Genomic DNA, 20,408 nt, shown 5'->3' on the forward strand with positions numbered 1-20,408 from the left:
GTGGAGGAAGTTGGAGGCGGCCTTCCAAACAGCTCAGGCAGAGCTAATGCAGGCCGTGGAGCAGCGGATGCAAGCCTGCACACCCACAGCCTCCTCGCCAGTGGTATGTGCGTTGGCTTGGGAAAGTAACCCACCACCTGGCAAGCAGGTGCTGAGTCTATGTGCCACCGTGAGGATAGGCCAGCTGATCCTACAAGCCCTGTTGGACTCTGGGAGTGCAGTCTCAGCAATTCGGCCCCAACTCCTCCCAGCTGCCACCCCAGTGCACCGCTGGATCCCGGTGACGGATGTGATGGGCCGCACCCAGCCGTACCCTACGGCCCTAATCACGGTAGAGTACCTAGGGGCCTGCCACCAAATGGAAGTTGCCCAGGTAGCTCACCTACCCATGCCAATGCTGCTGGGAAGAGATGCCCCGGGGTTCTTCAGGCTCCTCCAGCAGGCAGCGAAGAAATCGGGAAGAGACGCCCCAGGGATCGCCAGGCCTCGGCGGGAGGCGGCACGGGAATTGACAGACCCACAAGTTGCCACCACTCTGCAAGTGGAGGAGGCCGACGACCCGGGAGAGGGTCCCTCCACCAGACCAGGGGCAGAACCACGGACTGAAGACCCAGCTGGACCCCCAGCAGATCGCCCATTCTGTGATGCCCAAGGGGCAGATGAGTCCTTGCAGCGCTTGCGAGAGACAGCCGCTCGTGAGGAGGAGCAGGTGCGGGATGAACGGAGGTCCCAACGGCTCCCTCGCATTGAGAAGCAAGCAGGGGTTTGGGTTCGCATAGCTCGTGCCCCGAATGGCCAGGGAGAGGTCCGCCAACTACTTGTGCCAGCAGGCTATCGGCCGGAGGTCCTCCGCACCGCCCATGAGCATGCTTGGGCCGGGCACCTGGGGCACCACAAGACCCTGAGGAAGATCCTCGAGCGTTTCTTCTGGCCTTCGGTGAATGCGGACGTGAAGGCATACTGCCGCTCATGCCCCACCTGCCAGAGGGTGGCAGCGAGACGCCCGCCAAAGGCCCCTCTTTCCCCGCTGCCAGTGATGGGGGTGCCCTTCCAGCGGATAGCAATGGACTTTATCGGCCCACTGCCACGCACACCCCGGGGCTACCGTTTTGCCCTGGTGATCGTGGACTACGCCACACGTTTCCCGGAGGTCATTCCTTTGAAAACTATGCAGACCCCGGGGGTGGTCCGGGCGTTGTCCAAGCTGTTCGCAATGGTGGGGCTGCCCAGCGAAATCTTGACAGACCGGGGAGGGCCCTTCCGAGCAAAGGCCATGCGTCAGCTCTGTCAGAACTTGGGGATCCGGCAGGTGTTCACCTCTGCCTACCACCCCCAAACAGATGGATTGGCAGAGCGCCTGAATCAGACTGTTAAGGAGGCCCTGAAAAAGATGACGCATGACAAACCTCACCAGTGGGACCTGTATATCGACCCCCTGATGTTTGCCCTCCGAGAGACCCCCCAGGCCTCCACTGGCTTTAGCCCATTTGAACTGCTGTATGGGCGAAAGCCACGAGGAATGCTCTCCCGCCTGGTGGAGCAATGGGGCCCCCAAGCCAGCCCCCCAGCCCCCCCAGTCCAGGAGTACGTGAGCCAACTCCGCGAGCGGGTGCAGCAGTTCCAAGCAGAAGCAGGCCGACGGCTGGCCCACACCCAGACACACCAGAAGGCCACGTACGACCGGGGTACGCGACAGAGAACCTTCCAGCTGGGGGAGAAGGTTCTCGTCCACCGCACAGTTTTTCCCAGGGAGGAGGGGGACCCCTGGCGAGGCCCCTATGTGGTGACAAAGGTACTAGGACCTACCACCTATGAGGTCCAGTGTGGGCCTCGTCGACGCCAGAGGAAGACACTCCACGTGAACCTGCTGAAGAGGTGGTACGAGCGGGACAGCGAGGAGTGCCAGCTGGCAGAGGACCCCCTGGAACTCCCGTCCAGTGAGCTGCCGTGGACCACAGAAGGCCCAGAATTCGAGGAGCCCAAGGTGGACCCCCAGCTCGACCCAACTCAGCGGGCCCAGCTACAGGCTCTATGGGCCCGGGTACCAGGCGTCTTCTCCCGCAGACCAGGTAGCACCAGCCTGATACAGCATGCCATCCCAACCGAGCCAGGGCAGGCGGCTCGGGCTACGTGGCGACCCATCCCTAGAAAGCGGTGGGAGGCGGTGGAAAAGGAGACGGACGAGATGCTCCAGCTGGGGGTGATTGAGCCCTCACAGAGTGCCTGGAGGAGTCCAATAGTCTTGGTGCCCAAGCCGGACGGGACCACCCGCTTCTGCGTTGATTACCGAGAGCTGAATAAGGTGGCCAAGTTCGACGCCTATCCCATGCCCCGAGCAGATGTGCTGGTGGATCACCTGGGGTCCGCTCGCTACCTGTCAGCTCTCGATTTAACCAAGGGGTACTGGCAGGTGCCCGTGCGACCTGAAGATCGGGAGAAAACAGCCTTCGCCACTCCCCAAGGTCTTTTTCAATTTAAGAAAATGCCTTTCGGGCTCCATGGTGCAGCAGCCACGTTCCAGCGACTAGTGGACCAGGTGCTGGGCAAGTGCCGGGCATACGCTATGGCCTACATTGACGACATCATTGTCTTTAGCCCGGACTGGCCCACCCATCTCCAGCACCTGGAGTCAGTCTTGAGAGCCCTTCAACAGGCCGGACTGCGGGCCAACCCAAAGAAAAGCCACCTGGGGTTCCGGGAACTCCAATACCTGGGCTTTGTGGTCGGGGGAGGACGAGTCAGGCCACCACCGGACAAGGTGGCCTCAATAGCCGACGCCCCACAGCCCAAGACCAAGAAGCAGGTTCGGCGATTCCTAGGACTGCTGGGGTATTACGGGCGGTTCATCCCCCACTTTGCCTCCCGAGCGGCGCCCCTGACAGACAGCTTGAGGAAGGGGCTGCCCAACCAAGTCCGTTGGACCCCAGAACTAGAGGCAGCTTTTAAGGACCTGCGGTCAGCCCTCTCCAATGCCACTGCCCTATGGAACCCAGACTTTGACCGGCCCTTCACACTGGCCACGGACGCCTCGGACACCGGCCTCGGGGCCGTGCTGACCCAGGAGCGGGATGGCGTGGATGTCCCAATTCTATTCCTAAGCCGGAAGCTCCAGCCCGCCGAGAAGCGCTACGCCACGGTGGAGCGGGAGGCCCTAGCGGTCAAGTGGGCGGTTGGGGCCCTGCAGTACTACCTGGCCAACAACCCCTTTGTACTGCTGACAGACCATGCACCCCTGCAGTGGCTCCATCGCATGAAGGCGCACAACCCCAGGGTGCTGCGGTGGTACCTCTCCCTCCTACCCTTCCAATTCACCGTCAAATACCGCCAGGGGGCGCGGCATGTGGACGCGGACTTCATGTCCCGCATGTTCGAGGCTGAACCGGACCCCCACAACTCAAAGCCAAGCGGGGAGGTGTGTCCGGGGTCTGAGCCCCAGCCCCCAGACTTGACAAGAGGGAACAGCAGGTCAACCGGGCTGACGGGCAAACAGAGGGGGCAGCCAGCAGCCAGCAGGTCAACCGGTCAGCCAGCAGGCAGTAGGTCAACCGGTCTGACTGGCAAGCAGAGGGGGCAGCCTGGGGACAGCAGGTCATCCCCTCCCACGGGCAAATGGAGCCAGAACCTGCCGGCGCCAGGGGCAAGAGGCAAAGGCCCAGGGCCTCAGGAGTCAGGGGGAGACAGAGAGAAGCCAGCGAGTCCCACTCCCCTGGGGAAGGAAAGGGGACTAAGCAAGGCAGAAGGGGGCAAGGGCAGAGGGATTGGGGGCCCAGCAGTCACCCACCCAAAGACCTTACCTAAGGAGGAGAAGCAGCAGCAGCCCCAACAGCCCAAAGCCACGCCCCAGCTAGAAAATAGTAGCCTGGCCCAGGAGTTGCCAGAAGCCAAGCCACTCCAGGTGGGGCTATTGGAGGCACTCTGCAGGAAGCCCTGGGCAACCAGCCAAGGAGCCGCAGCTGGACCCACCTTCAGCCATCAGCTCAGCCAGGGAGGCCGAGCTGCTAGCCAGGGGACTGCAGCTGGACAGGCCTTCAGCAATCAGCCAAGGCAGGGAGGCTGGGCAGCCAGGGAACAAGGCACAGCTGGTGCTGGTCAGTGGGGCCAGATCAGCTACCCCAGCTGCAACTGCTTGGTGCAGCCCAAGACTGGGCTGGAAGAGGGGTGGGGCAGTAGAAGGAAGCCCTATAAAAGCTGGCTGGGAAGAGCCCTGTGGTGGTGGATGTGAGTAAGGAGTGATAATGTGGAGTGAGAGCGGTGCAATGCAAGAGTGGAGGTTTGGAGGAGAGTTCTGGAAGGAGGGGATGAAGAAGGACACAGGGGGCAAGCAGGCCAGGTTGAGCAGGCCAGCGAGTGGACTGAGAGGGAGTCTGGGTGAGGTATACCGCCCCTCCTTTCACAGAGCAGGGTCCTGCAGCATCCCTGGCCCCCCTATGACGTCAGGAGCAGACCGCCCAATGCCACGCCCAGCGGCAGCAGCGGCAAGCCCTGACATCGGGTGCCCTTTGTGGAACCCATCCCGGTTTCTCTTAACGGGCGGCCCCCAGAAATGGAAACGGGACTCCAGGGGAGGTCTGCTTAGTGCTCAGGAGAGCGGAGCAGCCCTTACTCCTGGCTTGGCCCCTGTGCTTTTGTGGAACTGCCTTCTCTGCCGCAGCATCACATTGCTGATGGCCTGCTCAGCTTGGGATCAACTGTGATCTTAATATCTCACGTCTTGCTGTTCTTCTTTTTTTAAAAAAATTAAATTTTATCAAAAAATTTTTAGAACCAAAGGATTAAAAACTAACAAAAAATAAAAAGAAGTAAAAGCTGAAGAAAAAAGAAAACAATTAAAACAATTAAAAATATAAAATATAAAGAAATATAAAGAAGTAACTTCTGATTTTCTCTACGACAAACACAAGTAAAATCACAAGCTTAGCACTTACTCTATAATTACAAAAAATAAGGCTCTCCTTTTTCTATTATGCAATTTCTCCCCCCCCCCACCCCCCACCCCTTAATCATCAAATCATCCGTTCATTTTTTCCCAATTCGTGCAAACAGTCTATAAGGGGTTTCCAGTTAGCAATAAATGTAGATAACGTCTTTTCTCTCATCAAAGAAGTAAGTTTAGCCATCTGTGCTCATGCCTTGCTGTTCAAGCCAGGTGTCTCCCATCCTATACCTGGGCATTTGAGCCTTTTTACCTGCATGAAGAGATTTGCATTTAGTTGAATTCCATTTGGTTCATTTTGGCCCAGCTTTACCGCCTGTTGAGGTAATTTTTAATTTTCTTTCTGCCCTCAAAGGCATCGGATATCCCTCCTACTTAGTCACCTGCAGTTTTGATAACGATTCCCTTGAACTCTTCACCGATCACCCATGTAAATGTTGAAGAGGGCAAGCCCCACAGCACAGCTCTACGTGTCCCGTCCCCCCGCCCCCCCCCCAAGACGAAGGGCTGCTGCGGTGGCTGTCGCACGCTCCTGGGGTGCAGTTCTCCTGCAAGCTGGAGAGCCTTAGGGCCATCCCATCTAGCTCCCGCCTCGCCAGTTGGATCACCAAAATTCATGGTGGACTTTGTCCAGTTCTTTGTTGAAATCAAGGCCTATTCTGTCCACAGCGTTACCACGATCCTCTAGACTAGTAACATGATCAAGAAAAGGGATAAAACAAGCTTGGCGGGATTCGTTCCCAGCCAGTCTATGCGGGCTGCTGACTCCAAGATGCTTAAAGGCCGACCGCCTTGTCACCTGAACTCTCCTTCATCTAGAAATTGGAGTGCCAGACCTGTAGTGGCCCAGATCCTCTGAAGATCTGGACAGCAGTTTCCTGTCTCCAGAACCATGGCATCTCAGTGGTCCTCCAGAATTTCTCAAAGATGGTAGGCAGAGTTTCTGATAGATCAGCTCGACCCTTTGGTACATCATTGACCCAGCCTAGAAAACTCAACCAAGCTCAGTGTTCCCACAGCAGTTCCTTACCAATACCAAGCTGTACCCCAGTCCCTTCACCATTCAGCTGACCTTAGTTGGACGCAGGGCTGGATCTACGGTTGCCGGCACCCAGGGCAACTGAAGACCGGCTGTTCCAGCGCGCCGCGGAGCTGGTGGCAGCAGGCTGGGAGGTTGCCTGCACCATTCGCCTGCCCCACAGGACAGGGGGCGGCCGGCATGCCGCGCACCCCCTGTCCTGCAGGGCAGGCAAATGGCGCGGGCGGCCTCCCAGCCACCTGTGCTGCCTGTCGCCTGCCCTGCAGGACAGGGGGCGTGCGGCAAGCGCACCCCCTGTCCTGCCACCCACGCGCTCCAGGGGCTGGCAGCTGCGCCCAGCGCCCCCTCTTTGGCGGCGCCGGGGGCAGACTACCCCCCCTGCCCCTCCCTTGATCCGGCCCTGGTTGGACGTAAAATGGGAGTCGAGCAGTTTCATCTTTCTTTGTCAACACTTAACATTTCAGGAGCGGGAGATCTGGAGCTTCGGTCTCCTTGGCCCTGGCCCTAAAAGGCCAAGCTGCTCATCTGTGGATGTCCTGAGCGGCCCGACCTGCCTCCTGTTTCCTCGGCCTATCCTTTTTGATTTTCAGCACATCGCGTAGCTCCTTCTTTGGCAGCGCTGGTTTGTTTAGATCGCTCTTGTTTTTCTTTATCATCCGTATTGTTTCCAGTTGCATAACATAAGAACAGCCCGCTGGGTGAGGCCTGTGGCCCTCATCTGATCCCGTGACTCGATGGCTCATGAGGGCCGAATGAACAGGGCCGAGGGGCCTGGGTCTGTCCTGAATGTATTATCCCTCCGCTTCCTGGGGTGCCCCTGAGGTCTAGCCCTTTGGGAGGGGGAGGAAGAGCTCCCTCGGTCCTCCTCCTCCTCCTCCTCCTCCTCCTCCTCCTCCACACACACACAGGCCCCCATGTGTGATTTTTGCAAACCTCTATCATGCCCCCCTCCTTGGTCATCTCTTTCCTAAACTGAGAAGTCCCAGACGCCGCAGCCATTCCTGATAGGAAAGGGGCCCCCCTTTCTGGTAGCAGTACAGCAACCCAGAACTGTACCAGTGTTCCCGGGGAAGCCACACCATGGCTCTGAGCAGAGGAAGTATGATATGGACCGTTTTATTTTCAGTCGGTTTCCTAATAATCTCCAGCATGGACTTTGCCGTTTTCACCACAGCCACACACCCACCTTCCTTCAGTGTCGGTCGCGTCTAGCTCTTCCCAATCTGCCTTTGCTTTTGCTGCCCTGAATAACCCGTATCATCTGCAAACTTGCCACTTTGCTGGGCGGGCACCATTCCAGGTAATTTATGGGCAAATTAACCCGTAGTTCTGACCCCAATACCGATCCTTATGTGTGCGTGTGGGGGGGGGCCTTTTGGAAGCCCGAGTCTATTGTGTCTGCTGGATCACCCTCATCCACTCACTCGTTAGCCTGCTCAAAGAACGCCAAGAGGTGGTTTGGTGGGACTTCTCTTTGCAGAAGCCACGTTGATTTTCCTTGCACAGGTTTTGTTCCAGATATGCTTAACAATTCTCTCTTTAATAGCAATTTCGACTAATTTACCTGGAACAGGTGTTAGTTGAACTGGCCTGTAATTTCCTGGATCCCCTTTGAACCTCTTTTTAAAAATTGATGTAACATGTTTTGTTTTCTAGTCTTCCGTATGGAGGCTGTTTTTAGCAAGAATTACGCACCCCACATTTTCCACAGCGAAAACAGACACAAGGAATGCCTTCTCTCCCTCCCAACTTCCTTAAGCAATCCTTTCATTTTGTGTGTGTGTGTGTGTGTTGGTGCTCTGAGTACCATCACCTTTTTCAGGGCTTTCTCCAGCCCCAATCCTCATGTGCCATCCTGCCCACCCAGCCAGAGGAATTGCTGAACCTTGCAGATGAGTACTGGCACCTTTTTTTAACAAAAAGAAAAGAACCTTTTTTTTAGGAAGTCCCACCCATCTTGGACTCTTTTCTCTGACAGATTATCTTTCTGTCTCTCCTGAACCCATTACCCACTAGCTTCACTGGCTGTTCCCAAGTTCCAGTATTGTGGGAGAAGGAGGAAACGTTCCCGCTGCCCACTTCCTTCCTTCTGTGTACAATTTTATATGTAGAGGAGTGAGCCGTGCTAGTCTGTAGTAGCAAAATCAAAAAGAGTCCAGTAGCACCTTTAGTCTTAAAGGTGCTATTGGACTCTTTTTAATTTTATGTGTGTCTGTCTTCTCTATAACTCAAAACCCTGTTGTGGGAAGGATGCTCCAACTCCTTAAATCACCTGGGTTGCCCTCTTCTGCACTTTTGCCCACTTTTTGTGATACAGTGACCAGAACAGCACGTGGGGGTCCAAATGCAGGGGCACCAGAGCATTACAATGTGGTACGTTTTGTTTTCAGTCCCCCCCTCATCGGCCCCAGCACAGAATTTGCCTGTTCCGCTGCTGCTGCTGCTGCTGCTGCTACACAGAGTCGACCTTTGCCACGGAGCTGTCTGTCCACTGTGACTCCCGGGTTCCTTTCCTGCCGCTCATCACCAGTTCAGTTGCCCTCAGACTCACTCTGTCCCTCTCTCACACATGGGTTGAAAAAACCCCCGGGAAGCCTTCACAGTCCACTTTATGTTTCATCGAGTGGCATCTGCGTCCATCACCATTTCTCTGCTCACTCCAAATTTCTAGATTATTTATGAACAGATTAAATATCACCAGTCCTAATACTGATTCCTGGGGGACTCCACTGCTAATTTTACTCTGTAGGAAGAATTCTCCATTTACTCCTAAAAAGTAGAGTCCAGTAGCACCTTAAAGACTAACCAACTTTATTGTAGCATAAGCTACAATAAGCAGCTCTCTTTGTCAGATGCTTCTGACGAAGAGAGCTGTGGTTCTCAAAAGCTTATGCTACAATAAAGTTGGTTAGTCTTTAAGGTGCTACTGGACTCTTTACTATTTTGCAACTAAGGACTAACACGGCTAACTCCTCTGGATCTATGACCATTTACTCCGACACTCTGATTAATTGCTTATGCTCCATTTCAGCATTTTCAGCTCTGTATCATATTACGGCTTGTTTTCAGATCTCGGCCAGTCTGCCTTATGCACATCCTGTGGCATTGTTTATTGAATGTCCAGCTGTTGATCCTATTGGCTGACACTGTGTAATCTGTCCTGAGTCCCAGTGAGAAAGGGGGACTATAAATAATGAGAATAAACAAATCCTGGTTGTTTTAACTAGTTTCTAAACCACAAGAAACCCTCGTGGTAGAGATTCCGCTGCTGTGCCTGTCTGGCTAGCTAGCTGTCATCTGTTGTGCCTTTCTTCCCAACAAAGCCCCGGATGGACTTGGCTTGCAAAGAGGAACATCATCCAACATAACTCTCACACCAGTATGACTGTACAGCTGATCCTTGCAAATAAGGCAGCCTAGAATAGCCAAGGACCTTCCGGTAGGCCACCTGGAGTTCATGAGCCGGTGGGCTGGGCCTTTGCAGTCTGCCTGAGGGAGTGAATCATGGGGGCAGAGGTCAGAGCTGCTGGCCCCCATTACGGCTTAGTTACCAGCCTCAGCCTTAAACACACCATTCCCAGACAAAAGCAGGGCCGATTCCAGACGGCCCTCCCCATGCCGAAACGTCGCGTGTCGTTGTGCGGAAAACGCGAAATATCGTGTTTTCTCACGTGAGTTTTGTGCAACGTCGCGCGACGTCATGCAAAACTCGCACGAGAAAACGCGATACTTCGCGTTTTCCGCGCAACGACGCGCGACGTTTCAGCATGGGGAGGGCCGTCTGGAATCGGCCCAGCTCATCTGTGCTGGTCTCCACCCTTCTGGTCTGTTGACCAGGTGCAAGATGCAGCACACACAGTCCTGTCTCTCCCTGTGCCACTGCTGTGTGTGCGCCCAGGAGCCATGTGCGTGTGGCAGCTGAGTTCCTGGCTTCTTGTGTTTCTGGGAAGCTGGGAGCACAAGCAGCACCCGAGGCACCACAGGGGTTCCAGAGATGGACTGGCGGAGCCAGCAGCCATTTCTGAGTGTCTGGTGCCTGGCACCAGCCTCATCCATTTGTGGGATGAGGCTGGTGCTCGGGCCTTGGAGGGCCTGCTGTTGGTTCATCTCTGAACGAGCAGGTCTGGTTTTGCTTAGCCCTGAAGTGCCACCCCACCCCCGCCCCCGTAGTGGCTCTGCGCTGTTTCCCCACTCAATCTGGCCCCGCACCCCTCCTGACTACAGCTCCTGCGCCCTGCCTTCTGTTCATGCAGGTCCCCTGGCCCCAGCATGGCCTCCCTTTTCTACCAGCCCAGAATTGGGTTGGATCCTCCCCAGCCTGCAATTCTGCTCCCAGTATCTCCAGCCGAGACTTCAGCAAGCAGTAGCTGGGAATGAGTTTGTCTCCCCGGGCCCCTGAAAGGCCACCTGAGTGGAGAAGGGTGAGCCCAAAGGGCCTGACTGGCACAGCTTCCCATTGCGTGTGTGCCTGTTCTCTCTCAGAGGAGCTCAGAGAGGCAGGTGTGCCCTAACCCTGTACAATAGGTGAGAGCAAGCAAAAGTGACTGGTTCAGGGTCACCCACTGAGCTTTTGGGCTGAGCCAGGATTGGAAGCAGTGCGGTGTAGTCGATAGGTGTCAGACTGAGCCCAAGGAGACCTGAGTTCAAATCCCCACACAATGTAGGTCACTGGGTTGTTCTCAGCATAAACTGCCTCACATTGTGGTGTTGAGGACCTAAACGAAGAGACGGAGCTCGTGTTTCCCCCCTCCCCAAACTCCCAGGGAGAAGGGCAAGATGACAGGAGGGAAGGGAGAGAATCCAGGGCTTTCCACTCCTAACTCAACACTCTGTTTGCTTATTTACTTACTTAATGTGTTCACGGCTTTAAGAGCAAGGCAGATTTGCACATTCTAGAACCATGCATAGAAAGTACCAGTTCTGCCATGTGATTAGGTAACAGAAATTAAAACACAGTATAGCAAGAACGAGATAATGCCAACAACAAGCAACGCCATCAACCCAGAGCATTTTGTCCAAGCGCTCTTCTGAAAAACACATCACACTCGCTCTCCCTATCTGCAGTGGTGCTCCGGTGCTGTCAGCAGGAGGCGCTGTGTCCTGAAGCAGGTGCTTGGCATGCAGGAGGCCGTGGGCTCCGTCACCAGGGAGCAGGCGCTAGGAGAGACTTTTTATTGCTGGAGCTGCGGCCCAGTACAGAGCGGCAGGGCAGGGCAGCTCCTGAAGGCGAGCTCTCTGGAGGGAAGTCAGTCACAAGCCTGAAATTGGGTGGCTGTCAGCTGACGAGCAGCGCATGTCGCTTGCTCTCCAAAGGCTTCGCAGCAGGGGATCCCCACATATAGTGTGCAGGACTGGGCAGAATGGGAGGGGAGAGAACATGTAAAAGACATTTTTGTGCTTCTTGCGTTCTAAGCATTTCACATGCAGAACCACAGCAAGCCTTATGAGGCTCTAGGTGGTGCTAGGGGCTGAAACAGAGAGTGTGGCTCACCTATGGCTGCTTCCATACGGACTGTTTCCAAACCGGAGTCCTTTTTTTTTGCGTATTCATGTCTCATCCACTTTCCAGGTTTTCCCCTGCTTTGCTCCAGTGTGGTCAGAAACAGCTCGGTTACAAAGCATTTGCATGTCCTCTGGGTGAGGAGGTGTGCATAGCTTAAGGTCTTGTCTCCATCGGTGCTATTGTCCTTGCTCTGGCATCAAAGGGCTTTATAAGTTTTTTAAAGGGAAATTCTTATTGCACTGGAGTGCAATAGTACTATAACAACCTATTTCCATAATCTACTAGTTCCCCTGATTTCCCAGCTTCCAATTGTTAAAAATTACATCTCTAGCCCTTTTTGTTGGGGAGATGTAAGGGGAAAGGTATGGTTGTCCAGACTGTTTGGAAGAGAATGAGATGGGGAAGCTGCAAGATTTTTGGAGCAAGACAGGACATCATTGCTCAACCAACCAAGTGGATTCCTCATTGCTGCTACAAATGCCTATAGTGGTGGTAATCAGTGCTTTTTTGTTTTTTAAAAAGCTGGAACTTGTATATATGGTTGCACTGATTCCTACCAATTCCCACCCCCACCCCCCATGTGGGAGAGCCCCTCCAAAACAGGCCAGTACTCAGTACGAATGAGTACCACTACCAAAAAAAAAGCCCTGGGGGTAAGGAAAGGCAATGGGAGAATCCTTGCCTTGGGGATACCCTCCAAAGCCACCTGGAAGCACATCTGTGGCAGTGGCGATATCAGAAACACAGACCAGGCAGGTCGGAACACTGTTCCCTCAGCCCCCTGGCAAGGCCAGCTGCGGAGGCATTTATTCTCTGCGGAACTCTGCTTCACTGTGCCCCGTCACCATGCTGTAGTTCCCAGGCAGAAGCGGCAGTGGCGTTCAAGCTCTCTAGATGCAGTCCACTTGGAAAACTGCTCTCTGGCTTAGAGCCAAGGACAGTTTGGCGGGAATGGTTGACCTGGCCTGGCACTTACACTAGTGCTCAGAAGCAGGCTTTGCTGTGCCAAGAAAGGCCCCCACCCCCACCCCACCCCTCTTCCTCTCTAGGCACCAGAAGTGTCACCAAGGCGGACCTGGGACGCTGGGCCCGAGAAGGCGCTGTGCACCAGACCGCTTCAGCTTTCACACATGCTGAAGAATGCACTTTCAGTACGCTGTAGCAGTTGTTTGCGAGTGGATTTTCCCATTTCACTCAGTAAAATCCAATCACAAAGTGCACTGAAAGGGCATCATTCAGCATGTTTGAAAGCAGCCCATATTTATAGCCAGCCTAGTCAGGAGTTGTGAGTCCAACGAGGGACCTCCGAGACTAATCCCTTTTATTCCAGCAGGAACTTTTCAGAGTTGGGGCTTAAGGAAAGCATCCTCCACATTTTAATAGGGAACATTACCAAAGTGTGTGTGGTGGGGGGGGCAGGGGGGGGCTGAGAGCGGTGTGATGATTCCTGGCCTCTGGTTCTTTGGGAGTTTCTCCCTTCTGCTCGCTCGCACACAGAGCCCACCACCAGAGCTCTCCTGGTGCGGGGGTGACAGAGGGAGAGGAAGTGGTCTGGGCTCAGGCTTTCTTTCTGGAATGCTAACTCCATCTTGTGCCTGTCTTCCTGCTGCTGCCAAGATCCATCCCCTGCTTCTCCGAGAACGCCAGAGGGATCCTGCTCGGACCAAGCTTTTACGTCGAACCGTCAGCGTCCCTGTGGAGGGGCGGCCCCACCCTGAACACGGTAGGGACCTTCAAAGGTGGTTACTGAGGGGGGAAGGGCCTCGGGGTGGGGTGGGGGGCTGGAGTGGCTTGCTGTTGACTCCTGGACCCAGGCCAGGGACGGAGGGGAAATGCTCCGTGGCACCCAATTCCAGTGGACCCTGGGAGGGGGCTTCAGCAACACCTGCCCTGGAGCGGTCCCAGATGGACCCTAGCCAGGCGGCAGGGCTGCTGCCAGGGGCAGGAGGCCTCTGCAGTGGTGCTGCCCTTCAACCCATGCTCAGGGCTTCCCAACTGCTGTGGCAGGCAAAGGTCGATTCTGTTCCAGTTTGTGGCAGGGCCTGTGGCTGAACCCTGGAATCCTGCCTTCGGGCTGTCCTGCTTGGCTCTCTCAGGCTCCTGTACTTATTTCAGCAGGAAATGAATCTGGGTGCCCTCCTGTCGCCGCCTCCCAGCCGCAAGGGGCCACAAGGAAGCAGAGTCTTGGCGTGCTGCCTCCTGGCCTGTGCCGAATCTGCTGGGTCTGTGGGTGGCATACCCCCTCCCCCACATACCCTTGCCGGGGGGTAGGGGGGGATGTGCTGGTCCGAAAGCATTGTGCAGAAAGGAGAAGAAGGCTGATGAATAAGCAGCCATGGCTTGGCCCGGCTTGTCTTGCTCCCCAGGTCAAAGGCCGGCTCCCTCCTCATGAATAGGGCTGCCAGGCTTTCCCAAGCCAGCTGCTGTGGCCAGGGCGTCCCGCTGTGTGGCTCCTGCACGCTTTCCAGGCAGCCTGAGCATCCCTTGAGGGAGAGAAGGTGTGTGTGTGTGTGGGGGGGGGGGGGTTCCCCAGAAGCGGATTGGCACCTGCCCCCACCCTGTTGTGGGAGCATGCTGTGCTTGCGCCCCCAGCAGCATCAGAAGCAGCATGGCCAGAGGGAGCGCGCATGTGTGGCTGCCTCTGAGGGAAGGCAGCCGTCTCCCATTTAAAGGGCCAGAGCCCCGTCATTCCTGGGGAGGCAGGGAGGGACCCCCTCGGGTGCCCCCCCCCATCTCGGGCTGCATCTGCCCCCTTTCCGTCCCGCCCCGTCCCGGTCGCTCCCTTGAAAGGCGGCGAGGGGGAGGCGGCGGCGGAGGCGGCCGCGCTTGACAACCGTTGCCATGGGAACCCTCGCGCGGGCAGCCTTCCCGGGCAGCGCTCGACGGGCCGGGCCGGGCCGGGCCGGGCCGGGCCGGGCCGCAGCGGGGGTCGCGGGCCGGCTGCGAGGAAGCCGGGCCTCCCGCTGTCGCCCTCCGGGCCGCCGCGGGGGTGCGGAGGCGCCGGGACCGGCGTGGTCCCGCGGTCCCCATGGCAACGCGAGGCCGGAGGCGGGCAGGCCCGGCGGGGGCGCGTGTGTGCTCGTGCCCCCGCCCCCGGGCAGGGCCTCCCCCGCGGCGGCCCCACTCGGCCTGAGGCTGCCCCGGCCCCCTCGCCGGCCCGGCCCGCTGCTCCGCTCCGCCCGGCGGCTGCGATGACAGGCGCGCCGGTCTCCTAGCAACGGCCGCTCGGCGCGCGTGGTGCTGGTGGTGGAGGGGGGGGCGCGAGGCTGCACCGAGCCGCGGCCAGGAACGAGCGAGGCGGGCGGAGGAGCGGCCGGAGGCAGCGGCGGGCCAGCAGCCCCGCGCCGCCCCGCGCGGACACCCCGGCCGCCCGCGCCACGGAGGGGGCGGCCGAGCCCGAGCCCGAGCCCGGCCCGCCCGCCGCTGCTCCCCGGGGCCCCCGGCTCGGCGCCCTCCGCAGTCGCCGCAGCCGCAGCCGCCCCGGGCATGGCGCGCCGGTCCTCCTAGCCCCGGCCTCGGGGCCGCCAGGTGAGCTCGCCGCGCGGGCGGGCGGGGGCGGATGCGGGGCGCGCGCGGGGGCGGCGGGGCGGCGGGGGCGCGCGCGCCTCCCGGGCTGCTGCCTCGTGCGGCCTGCGCGCGCGCGTCCCTGCCGGGCGCGCGCCCCTCGTGTTCCCGGCGGGAGCGGCCGAGGGCACGTGGCCGGTCCCGGGCTCGCTCCGAAGCGCAGGCGCCGCGCCCCGTCCAGGATAGGAAGGGAAGGGAAGGGAAGGGGAGCGCCTCGCTCTGCCTCTGGGCGGCCGGCCGGCCGGCCGGCCGGGGCTGCTCCGCCGGCTGCGCTCGGGGTGCCGCGGCGCGGATGGAGGGAGGGAGGGGGCTGCGGGGGCCGGTGCGCTCTCGCCGGGGGCCCGGGTTCCTTCCCGGCCTTCGGGCCCCTCGGAGCGTCGTGAGACGGAGCGGGCCGGGGGCCCCGGCGTGCCCTTCCCTTCCCGTCCCCGCTGCGCCCTGTCCGGGGCCGGGGAGCTCTTTCCTGAACGCGGCCGGGGACCGTGCGAGAGGCGGGCGCTGCGGGCCACGAGACGGAGGCCTCCACCTGCCGCTCCTTTTGCCCCCCTCCCCGCCCCCCCAGACCGCTGACTGACGAGCCCGGCCGCGCGTGTGGGCCACACCTGCACCGCACTGGCCCGGCCCCAAGCCCACCCCCTGGAAGTGGCTGCCTGCCGGGGCCTTGCCCCCCGCGAGCCCAGCCCAAACGCTGGTTCTGGCACTCTCTGGCATGCTGGAAGGCCCTCGCCAGCTTTGGGGGTTTCTCCTGCAGCCCCTTGCTCAAGGGTTTCTGAAGTCCTAGGGAGCCTGAGCAACCATTGCCCCTCGCTTTCCCCCTTTAACCCTAACCCTTCCTGGAGTGTGCTCAGGCCTCATGAGACCGCTGCCTCCGCCTATGAATCAACCAACCCAACCAACCAACCCCCCCCCCAGCTTTTTCCTGCTCCCTGGGGAGTCCCTCAGGGGAGCAGAACCCCTGCCCCTGAGGCTGGGTGTCCTGCGTTTGATGCATTTGCACTTGACTCCTCTAGATGGTGGGGGGTGGTATACAAGGGGTTAGGGTTAGTGGCATATCTCAGGAGGGAGAGTTCTCTGCCCCAGCAGCTTGGTAGCTGTGTATAAATGGGGCTGGTCCAGGAATAGCCAGTGATGAGTGCCTTCTCTCCCCCGCCGCACATTTCCTCCCTTACCCCCTCCGCTCAGTAAAGCAAAGCTTGGCCTCTGAAGAGCTCTGCGGGATCACATCCTAAGAGGGGGAGAGGGAGGTGGGGGGGGGGCGCGTGCTTGGGCACCCTACCAAATGTTCCCAGCAAGGGTCCATCCGTGGCTCCTGCGGTTTGTTGCGGGATCATGGGCGGTCACACCCAAAGGGTGGTCCTTTGTACGTGTGCAGCAGCCCTCTTTCTCCCCATAGCCAGCCAGCCCTTCCCCTCCATGGATGTGACTTCAGGTCTGGCTGTCACTCGGAGGCCACCCGTGCCCTCACCTGATTCCTGCCCGAGAGGGCCCTCTAGTCTGGGCAGCCAGGAACTCATCCGCAGAGCTTGTCAGGCCAGCTCTCCACCCCCCACCCCCATTCTTTCTCGAGGTCCCATTTATTTGTGTTGAAAGACTCACCAAGCAAAGCCCTTCTGTGGGATGCAGAGGTGGGATGCCCAGCTGGGATGGGATGGGCAAGGGGGCATAAATAGTGGGGGAGGGGAGTAGAGCCCACCCAAGGGCCAAGGGTGAAGTGCAATGGGAGGCTGGGGGGTGTTGGATGCGCCTCTGGCTGGCTGGGGGTGGGGACAGATGGCATGGGCCAGCTTGGGTGCATGGATTCCTGATCTGTGTGTGTGGGGAGGGGGGGGGCTTGGGCCACCCCCTGGAGGAAGCAGGCAGCCACGTTCTGCTCAAGGGCACCGGGCGGGGGGAGGGATTGCTGTTGCTGGGGCGAGAAAGGGGCTTTTGCCGTCACCCCTGCAGAGTGCATGCGCCTGGGGGCTTTCCTTGCGAGGCGCCAAGGCGAGAAGGGCAAGCCATAAGAACTTCAGAAGAGCCCTGGCAGAGCAGCCCGCTGAGGAGCGCAGCACTCCTCCTCGCGCGTCCAGCGACAGCAGGCCCTACAGGCTGAGGCCTCGTCCCCAGGGTTCCACCTCCTGGCGCTGGGCTCAGAGGCTGGCTGCCTCTGCACACGGGGGGGGGTCGGGGGGGGGCTGCTGGCTGTGCTGCGTGGGGGGCTGAGAGGGGCCTCGGCTGAGTGCCTGGTTGCTATATGGAAGGTATCGGTTCAGGCCCTGCAAGGACCAGGTCACAGGAAAGGCCTTTCTGCACCTGAGACCCCGGAGAGACCCGAAGGGCCCCACTCGGGAGAAAGCAGCTCTAGGCATTTGTGCGCGTAGGGGGCTGGCCTAGAGGCCCGTCCAAGGGCTGAAAGTGGACGGTCTGGTCTGTGGGGGGGGGCTTCAGTGCTGACTCCCCCCTCCCCGTCCGATGGGCTCAGGGCCTGAAGCCCCAGCGAAGGGGGTGGGGGCTCTCTGGCTCCTCGTGTCACCTGCCCCCTGAGTCCATGCCGGTTTCCTCCGTGACTTCAGACTTCCTTTTCGGAGGAGCGCTGGCGGGCGGGCGGGTGGCTCTGGACAATTGTTCTCAGTCCGTTTGGAGAACCTGGTCTGTGCACCCAGACCCCGATGACCGTCCCTCGCCGGCCGGAGCATTGCTGGCATGCAGCCTGGCTTGTGGCCTGGCTGTGGCTGGATAGGCTTGCTTTTGGGTCAGGGTGGAGATAGGGGGTGAGAATAGCCAGAGCAGCTGGAAGCAAGATTGGGTTCCTCCTCTTTGATGAAGGGTGCGTGCGTGCGTGCATGGGTGGGGGAAGGGGCATTCTCTGGAATCCATGCCCACCCTTTGGTTCTGTGGGATCTCTGAGACTTGTGCCTCGAATGGGGCCAATTTGGAGCTGCTCTTCCCCATCTTCCTCCTGCGGCTGACTCTCAGAATACCTGCCTGTCGAGTGCCCGTCGTCCTGTCAGACTTGCCTCCTAGAGGAGGTGCTTGATGGGCCTCCCAGGAGGCTGCACAGAACCTGCCAGGCGCCAGGAAGCCCCCCCCCCACACACACACGCGCGCTCTTCCAGGTGCACCAGGGTCTGAAATGCTGCCCGAAGCGTGTTTCCCAGCAGTGATGCTGTGCTGGGCTATTCCTCTCCCAATGTTGCAGCCCTCCGGCTGACTCACAGACCCGGCTCTGGTCCGGGTGAGGTTTTCGGAGTGCCGGGCTCATAACAAGCCCCGCTCCTGGATCTTGGACCCATTTGAGCAGTGGAAAGCAAGCCTTTGCTCTCTTCCACATGACATTGACCCTGAATATCAGGATTCTAGAGCAGTCTGGGCTCAGAACATGTGCAGAGTGCCTTTTTCCCAGTCGCTGATCCCAGCTGGCTGCCCTTCAGGGGAAGGGCTTCTCAGCCACAGAATGCCTTCTCATCTCGGCAGCTTCAGGTCTTGCTGGCTTCTCTCTTGGGCCCCCAGAAGGCTGAGACGACGTAGCTGTGGCCGGCAGAACAGGAGAGGTGGGTGGCCTGGTTCCTTAAACGTGTGCAATGTGTCAGTCCAGGCAGCAAGCTCCAGCAGTGCTCACAAGGGTTAGGGAAGTCCATGTAGGAGGAGGGGTCCACTGACAGCTGCTCTCCAGGACCACCCGCAGTGGGCATGGGGTGAGCATCTGTGGGGTCGCTGCTAGAAGGAGAATGCTAATTTATGCCTCCAGAGGCAGAAGGGGGCAGACGTGGGCTGGGGGTGGGTGGCTGTAGGCAAGACTTCCCTTTTGCAGCTTCACACAGGCCCCCTCCTGCCTGCCCTCCTCCTCCTCACGGCCAAAGCTCGCGAGGTCTTTGCCAGGCAGGGCAACTTGAAGGGAGAGGCAGGCCTCTCAGTTTCCCTCTGGATGCTGGACCCCAGGGCTCACTACAGCTGCACCAGGCATGGTGGAAGTGAGCCCGGCTTAGCCTTGCCAAGGCTGGTCTCTGGGACCCAGCGGAAGCCACTGAGGCAGGCGAAGGGGTCGGGTAGGGCTGGCATTCACTGGCCCTGTGGGCACGCCTCTGGGCAAGAGCAAACCCCATGCGCCTCTTGGCAAGCCCCCTCTCTTAGGAAAGCCGGCAGGGAGGGAGGGGCGGCAGCAGGCTCCTCCCAGACAAAGGGGGTCTGCCTGCCTGCCTGCCTGCCTACCTTGGAGCTTGGGCTCCAAGAGGCATCTCCTGCTCCCCCTCCCAGGCACACTCTGCCCATGCTCAGAAGCATATTTGCCTTTTACCTCACATACTCCAGACCTGGGGCCAAAGCCTGCTGAGCCCACTGAGTGCTCAGCCCAAGCTACCTCGCAGGGTTGTCGTCCAGATGTAACGGGCAACGCAGAATCATGGGGAGGGGGGAGAGAGTGGTTGTCCCTGTTTTGCTGCTGTGGTTCCATGTGCCTTTCCCTGACGGGAAGCTGGGCCTCTGCCCACCGTATAGCTCCCATATGGACGTGAGGTGTTTGGCGTTTGGTCTGTCAAGGGGAGGGGGAGTCTGTGGACTATGGGGGGGCGGCGCAGGCCTCCGTGCTGCTATTTCTGTCTCTGATGCCAATTCCTGGTGCTGTTGGAGGGTCCTGTGTCCCTCCCTGCCCCTTCCGAGCCTGTTTGGATTTCTGAGCGCCACTCTTCCGTTCACAACAGGGCAGTGTGTGTGGCAAGGAGGGGTGCCCTGATGCATGCAGTGCTCAGCCTGGGGGAAAGAGACTCCCTCTCTGATGCCTTTCGGACCTCCCACCGACAGGCAGCCCATTTCAAGACCTTGCGTCCCCCTCTGCTCAGGAGTGTCCTGCCCTCGGTGGGCTTCCAGGGGGACATACTGCCTACCTTCTTGTTTATTTATGTCATTTATAGTTTGCCTTTCTCACTGAGAGTCAGGGTGGATTACACAGTATGAGATCAGTACAGTCAGTATCAAGTACGTTACAATACAGTATCAAGGACATTTCCATAAATAACGCCTTAGGGTAAATAGATACAAGTTTAAAAGACATAGTATTAGCGAGAATCCAATACAGAGTAGAAGAAACACTCAAGCAGAACATAATCAATTCTAGGACTTACATTAGGCAACATGGAGCACAGGTGGTACATAGGAGTACATATTTAAAGCAGCAGATAATATGTAAGGCAATACAGTGATGAAGTCTATGGTGCCTAACTCATTAGCGAAGTATCTGAGACCCCATCCCTACAATACAGCCCTCCCATCTGAGTAAAAAGCCATTTCGAATAGTTCAGTTTTGAATTGTTTGTGAAAAGCCAGGAGCGTGGGGGCTCAGTCCTGACCTCCTCAGGCAGGCTATTCCACAGGGTAGGGGGCACCACAGAGAAAGG

The 20,408-nt window shown here is 58.4% G+C and overlaps 1 protein-coding gene across 3 annotated transcripts in view; it reads left to right on the top strand.

Moving 5' to 3' along the window:
• SYNGAP1 (synaptic Ras GTPase activating protein 1) overlaps positions 1-20,408 on the top strand; it is a 74,172-nt gene that overhangs the window by 12,385 nt on the left and 41,379 nt on the right. For 2 of the 3 annotated variants that reach the window (XM_054977782.1, XM_054977783.1), the window contains exon 1: positions 14,945-15,003. Coding sequence is in view for 1 of the 3 variants with exons in the window: in XM_054977784.1 (XP_054833759.1) it covers positions 13,093-13,198 (106 nt within the window). In the remaining 2 variants the exon portion in view is untranslated. Of the gene's footprint in view, positions 1-13,092; positions 13,199-14,944; positions 15,004-20,408 lie in introns of those variants that run through there. The other variant, XM_054977784.1, reaches the window with a different exon arrangement.

This window comes from Eublepharis macularius, chromosome 4 (genome assembly GCF_028583425.1).
Source record: "Eublepharis macularius isolate TG4126 chromosome 4, MPM_Emac_v1.0, whole genome shotgun sequence".
Taxonomy (NCBI): Eukaryota; Metazoa; Chordata; class Lepidosauria; order Squamata; family Eublepharidae; genus Eublepharis; species Eublepharis macularius.